Source organism: Electrona antarctica (genome assembly GCF_951216825.1).
Source record: "Electrona antarctica genome assembly, chromosome: 10".
In the NCBI taxonomy this organism is placed as follows: domain Eukaryota; kingdom Metazoa; phylum Chordata; class Actinopteri; order Myctophiformes; family Myctophidae; genus Electrona; species Electrona antarctica.
In genome coordinates this window covers 34,385,501-34,392,898 of record NC_136791.1, presented here as the reverse complement: position 1 = coordinate 34,392,898, position 7,398 = coordinate 34,385,501, and the positions used below count along the sequence as shown (strand labels likewise).

General features: G+C 38.9%; 1 protein-coding gene across 2 annotated transcripts in view; it reads left to right on the top strand.

Moving 5' to 3' along the window:
* nrg3a (neuregulin 3a) overlaps positions 1-7,398 on the top strand; it is a 505,465-nt gene that overhangs the window by 475,198 nt on the left and 22,869 nt on the right. For both annotated transcript variants that reach the window (XM_079511785.1, XM_079511784.1), the window contains exon 7: positions 1,314-1,431. In XM_079511785.1, the coding sequence (XP_079367911.1) occupies positions 1,314-1,431 (118 nt within the window). The remainder of the gene's footprint in view (positions 1-1,313; positions 1,432-7,398) is intronic.

The window sequence follows — 7,398 nt, the reverse complement described above, 5'->3', positions numbered from 1 at the left end:
TGTCAAGTGGACTGGTTAAGTAGGGCAGGCTAATCAATTGTCACGTGTGGGGTTGCCATGGCAATCAATTGGCTGCGGCAGAGGCTGGACATTGCACAGGTGAGGGGATTCCCACTGAGGGGATTCCCACTGGCAGAGCCTTTTGTGGTGGTTCTGGAGAACCGTGGGTCCGCCCGACTCGATATCGGGCACCGCACTCCCTGTGGGGGGGTGGAACGCGTGTGTCGAATATGAAGTTGGATGTACATGTAATAAGATGTACATGAATTCTACCCTGCTCTTAAAGCTCTATTATGTAGCTTTTTTGTGTTTGAATAAAATGTTATTTGTCCAATCTATATGGAGTAGGCTATGTTACAACTTATAGAATCGGGGTGGTTATATTCTTCTATTGAGACTTTTAGATGATAGATCTTGTCTTTAGGTTCGACACAACCTTTGACACAATCCTGTTTCTGGTTAGACACAAATTTTGACCTGATGGTCAAAATTCGGATTCTCCCCTGAACAAGTAGGCAGGCTTGTTTAGCTCTCTGGTAAAAATGTAACTTAACTTAACGTAACATAACTTGCGCAGGAGTCCTGGGTTCAAATCGGTTGTAGAACAGAAAGGTTACTATAGTGCAGATTACCGTACACTAATATGAAGTGAAATTAGTGTGATAATTATGTCATTTATAAGAGCCCTTTCTTTCACTGAGCTAATGTGGGTCAGAGAGTTTATTTATGAATTTATTTTACCAAATTAGCTACAGTAACTGGATACTACACTGAATCAAAGTGAAAATGATTGGACAGAACAAGAGATGGAAATGTGACAAGTAACCTTCAAATCATGCTTCTATGCTAGAAGGAATACATTCTTTTTAAAAAGTAATTATTTGATAAACGTACAGCCAAGGACATTTCCTCTTTCCTTCCAACTAATAGTGATTTAAAAAAGTATTTTCCGCTAGACCAAACTTCTGATTATGACCTAACTGGAGAGAAATTGAGAGCTGGGTTAAATTATGTTGTGGGTTTCTTTGGCTCGTATACATCCAGCTAATGTCAACTCAAGGTCTTTCAGACCATGATTGTGGCTGACACCACACGGTGCTTTTTGATTACATTTAAAATACCCAGAGAAATGTGCCATGGGCCAGGTAACATTGAAGGAACCCTAGCTAATACCGAGAAATTGCTGTGTCAAGAGTTAACATTCTGCATGAATGGGATAGAATAACAGGGGATTGAAGGGGAGCTTTCGTTCCCAAACTGTGCATTGTCCATTGAAATCTTTATGTACAATCTGTCCTGCTCTTTCTTTCTAGAAGACGCAGAGAGAAGCTCCAGGCCCACCTCAAGGAGACTCGCAGTTTGAAGAACTACGCTTCTAATGGCCCTGATCCCAAGGCTAGATCTTCTAACGCCAGCCTTCAGCTGCACAAGGTGACTACTGTTCTTCAAAGAAAACACATCAGTTTCCAGCCATAAAACACTATGCTTGTACTCAGCAGTGAACAGTAACAGTACATTTACTTGAGTACTGTACTTAAGTACATGCTTTGAGTATGTGTAGTATTTGCATTTTATGACTTTCTCTCCACCACATTTCAAACACAAAATATTGTACTTTTGAATTCTAGGAAGGGGAAAAAGAACATTATGAATTAAATCTATTTCAAATATAGTGAAAATAGCATAATTATCTACAAGCGTGCAAAGCGTCATAATGTGCAGTGTTGTGATCTTTGGATTGGGTGAAAATGTCTACAATACAGCAATGCAGTGATTTACTTTGTAATTTGTACTTTTAAATACTTAAGTATTCCAGAACTCAAATACAAATTAACTTTCACTTGTAGTTCAGTAATATTTGACTAGATCCAGGAGTATCTAAACTGTAACTCAAGTAGCCTACTGTACTGGGGTTGAGTACTTTGTCCACCACTGGTTGTACTTGAGGTAGAAGTATTGTATTGCATGTCTGACTCAACATAGTTGTATGGTGTGTCTGTGGAAGTGTAACTCATGCACTTTATGTATCTGTTGTGTCGGTGTAGCTCTAGGAGGCTATAGCTACAGTGTGTGTGTGTGTGTGTGTGTGTGTGTGTGTGTGTGTGTGTGTGTGTGTGTGTGTGTGTGTGTGTGTGTGTGTGTGTGTGTGTGTGTGTGTGTGTGTGTGTGTGTGTGTGTGTGTGTGTGTGTGTGTGTGTGTCCTGGACTAATCTTGCAAAGCGCTGATCTGATCAGTGACACATGTCTTGTGCACGCTGCCAGTAGGCCAGGGAAGTACCTAAAGATGCGTAACATTACACTACTGTATTCATCAGAGTGCACCTTTCCAATTTATGATAACTGCTTGAGAACAGAAGTATTTTTTCCCCAACACAGTTTGCCCATCATTAACACCATAGCAAGTACTGTATGATTTAGTATTGTTTTCATGTTGTAAACTTTAAAGAAAGTACATTTGTCAACACTTGCATGACTGAGAGGTCATTTTGACCTTTTTTTAATTTTTATTTTTTTTAAGTTGATTATCTTTGCCCATGAAGCTTTCAGAAGGTTCCCCTTCCATGACCATCATCATCCATCATCATTCCATCATCTCATTTCTTTTTTTAAATATCTGAAACATTTTCTAAATATAGGCTACTTATACCATCTTTTACTTCTGTGATGCGAGTGTCAATGGACTCCAAAGAATGTTCAACATACTTTAACCGGTCCTTGATTTTTAAAAGCATAAAGATTGAATAGTCTTTGCAGACTATTAGGCCATCAAAACAGCAGGATAAAAGATATTCAAAAAAGTATCCACAATTTACCAAAACAATTTCAATACTGATTTAACACTAATCTTTGTTTGCTGATAATGTTGTTAAAGTGTCTTGTTTGCATCATCTAACAGAGAATTCTACATTATTGGTTTCATGTCAATTATTTGTATTCCATGCACTGTATGTACTAACACACCAAATGCACACTCATATACAATATTCATAAAACACCCTTCCTCCTATACTGTATGTCACCCTTCATATTGCGTTTACACCTCGCTGATCTCATTGTTTGGAGCTGGGTCTTTTGATTGCCGCGTTTCAAACCACTTGTCTGTGTTCCCCACATCCACCTGCCCACTTGTGTTAGGCCCACAGGTCTTTGAGCTAGCAATCGTTCAGTGGTTTGGGAGCGTAGGGCCAGCGAGTGCTGCCATTCATCATCCTCTCAGCAGTCCTTGTCGACACATCTATCTATCCCATCCCAAGTAGCACACATGGTAAACATCCTTCATTTCAATGTCAGTCAAAAACAAAGCTTCCACTACCTTAGGAGGGGTGTATGTTTGGCTATGCATATATTATCTTTAACTATCCTAACATATCCCATGTAAATTAGCCACAAGGTTACCTATTCATTACAGAACAAGTCTAAACTTGTTCCGCACAAAGACTCGTTAACCATATTGGATGTGTATTACCCCAAGGATGTCAGACTAATTTCAATTGTACGGGTTCTTGTACATGTGCAGTACACATGGGAGAATTGCTGTCCATCGTGGGCCAAGGAATAAACAAAAGACGGATAAGGCAATGCATGTCAGTAGCTGTGGGACTGAATTTGCATGTAATAGACAGTTACTTGCTTTTAACTTGGTGCCAATCTGCCAAATCACACTGGGCATGATATTCAAATAAGCTGGAAATGAAATACTGTAGGTCAAAACAAATTATATAACAGCCTCTCTGGGGCAATGAAAAGGGGCACTGAACTTTAAATATTGGAATGGTGTCTCATAGCAGGTGGGAAGGTTGAATATATTCTAGCTGAGCCGATAAAGTAATCAGCACTACAAAATCCTGTTAACTTTTTACACTCTCAGTTATCACACATCATATTGCTGTGAGTTTCATCACTTTATCGGTAATCAGGCAGAAGGATTTTGCACGATCTGGAAATGTGTTTTGGATGAGAAGAGAGAACAGAAATATCTGTGTTACAAGCCAAAATGGCATGAAAGCACATATAATTGTACCTGTATAATTTAAAGGAATATTTGGGTTGTATACATATTAATACTTTCCCCGCCGAAAAAACGTAACCTACGTTAATCATTAGTCTCGGCAAGTACCAATAAACGTAAGTTACGTTTATTCAGTTGTATAAATGTTTTGATCCGATCTAGTCGAAAGGTAGCCTGAGCTAACACTTGACATTTCTGGCCTAGATGGGAGGACCGCGGCTCAGATTTGCGCGACACCCTGATTGGTTCACCGATCTGTCCGTCAGCCCCGGTCTCTCCTCCCCCCCAGTGCAGCACAGTTATTGTGTCGACCAGAAGCAGAAAAGTTATTTCCACAGAGTCGGCACACGTTGGTTTGTTTCTTAGACGGTGTGGTGGGTTCTTCAGCCATTCTCCTCATTTTCCTCGCATGGCCTCGTTTGAAGTTCCACTGGTAATGATTTCCTCACAGTGTTATTTTGAGGGGTGCACAGTAGCACACCGCTCAGAGCCCTGACGTCACATCATTTGAAGCGTTTAGGCCAGTGCAGCCCATGCGTAAATCCAGGCTTTCATTTTTCGCGCAGACGAAATGAAAGCCTGGGTATCGAGGCTAGTCGAAAGGCTACTCACATTAGCTTCGGATGGCTATCTGTTGTTAGCCATAACACTGGACTGCGCCATCTTGATTTGCGCGTGCACGCACGCGCACACACACTTTCAGTCACTTTTATCTCCAATTCCCCGTCCCAGGCATTTCTGGTCAAAACGACACTTATTGCACGGAGCATAGCAGTCGCTCTAATGGCGCCGGCCTGTACTTCTCATCAACTCAACACCTAATCCGACAACACACACACCACTCAGTCAACCAGGAGCCTGTTCCACGAAACTTGGATTAACTAATCCAGGATTTAGGCCAAAACCAGGCTTTTTAAATCCTGGTCTTTACAGCCTGGTTTATTCTGTTCCACTAAAGCCAAGCGAGGCTTAGAATGGGCGGATTTATCGAGCCAGGATCATAAAGCCTGGCTGAATGCAGAGCCTGGCTTTTTGTTTCTAGACCCATTCGGTGGAACACAGATTTACTGATCCTTCTTCTTCATGGGGTATTATGGCAGTTTGCATCATTAATAGTTGCATTACTGCCCCCTTCTGTATATCTCAGTATCATTACTAATCTATTCAAGACTTACTGATACAAGGACTTAAGCTTCTAAAATAAATACTGCTGCTGTAATTAAAGAGAGAACATACTCTCAACAGTGGATAGACTGAATGATTAACTACCCCAAAAATATAGTTTACATTTTACCACTACTATTAACTTAAAACAGAATTCTTAATATTGTAAGCATAATGATATTGTCGCATTGTGATATTTGGCCATAACTCCCTCCTCTGAGGGAGCTACCTTTGGGGAAGGGGGTTGTTGTCCAGACAGGGGCCAGACTGGTGAACTGTGGGTCATGGGTTCAATAGTGGGTGAAACATTACAATGGTAATATGTTGTAAAACAATGAGTAATGGTAATATTTAGTGGTTTTCACTTTTACAAAAAAAAATATATATATATATATATATATAATATAATATAATATAATATAATATAATATAATATAATATAAATAATATAATATAATATAATATAATATAATATAATATAATATAATATAATATAATATAATATAATATAATATAATATAATAATTCTTCTTAACCGTGCACTTGCACGACAGCAAACCTATTCTGGGGAACATTCACCAAAAGCAGCTGATCTACAAGCTCACAAGCTGTCATGATGTTGTGCAGCCTATATATTTTGTTTTTTTTATTTTATATAGTGCTTAAATTAGTCCTTTAATGCAGACCGATAAAAATAAGGCAACATAAACCTATAATAATTGAATAAGTGTGGAAAACATCATTGGTTTGTGATCAGTTTGACTGCTTAATGAACAGTAAAGACATCAGGATTAGGTTAAACCTGGCTGTTAGCCTGGTCCGGAGCAGGCTAAGTCCAAAGCATTAGTTTCCATGGTAACTAATGTAGCATCACTTTCATGAAAACGAATCAAGCCTCAACATATCCAGGTTAACTGGTTAAATTAATCTGGCAAGATTAACCAGCTTTCATTAAACCGGTTAATCGCTGATCCAGGATATATTAAGCCAGGATATCTGTTCAATCCCGGTTTAATCTCTAATCCAAGTTTCGTGGAACGGGCCCCAGTGCTGGGCTAAAGAGACTTCAGTTTACAGATGGATGGAGCCATATTAGGTACAAAAATACTTTTTAGTGGAACCTCAAAATGGCCACCACTGCTATGCCCTATATAAAATAATAAATATTTTAAGGGTAACTAAAACACCAGCACAAATATCAAAAAATCATGTTATGGCATCTGATAGTTGATCAATATTAGCCAGATGATCGGAGATCGTTGCCTACTCATTTCTTTGGTGACATCTAAATAATAATAATAATAATAATAATAAACTTTATTTGTATAGCACCTTTCATACATAAATGCAGCTCAAAGTGCTTCACAGGGCAGGACACAAAAATAGAATACAATAAAACACAGTCAAGTAGTTAAAATGATAGAACAATGGCAATGAACAAAATAAAAGTATAAAAACATAGAGAAAAAATAAATAAAAACACAACATGCAGCAAATCAGTCAGGACAGAGTAGGAACGCAGATATTAAAACTCAACTAAAAGCAAGAGTGAAGAGGTGAGTCTTGAGTTGAGATTTAAAAATGTCTACAGAGTGTCTGAGCTGGAATGGTAATTTATTCCAGGCTGTTTTTCCAGGCTGTCAAATTCATATAGCTAAAAGTAAACTGTGTGGAAACAATGCAGAGATTTAAAAAATGCATTGCAGAACCAATGTAAATACTTTAGGGTTGTCCTTCATATTGGTAGAGTCTCCGCCCTGAGAACTACTAAGCTACTACTTACTTACCTACATATTGAGATCAATGAGATGGTATCAAGATTGCTTTTTAAAGCAGAGGGCATCGCTTCATTAACAGCTGTTCTTGCTGCTGTTCTAACCCATATGAATATCAAATGTATATTTCCAGACATATCAATAGGCAGAGATTTCCCATCATCTTGCTACACAAAATGAAGTATGATATGGATGAGGCACTAATCATGCAGCGACAGCTGCATGATTACACGATAATGGGCAAGGTAATTTAACGGCTGAGCTTTGATGAAATTTACTGTAGAACAAAGATCTGTGAAGGCATCAACATTAACTGAATTACAACTCCTTCAGCTCCACGTTTAAGGTCAAGTTTAGTTGCAAATTGCCACGCTTTTCAGCCGCCGAGGTCTTATTTTGAAGAGCCACCAGCTGATTTGGTGAACCGGAAGTTCACCAAATCAGGGGCTC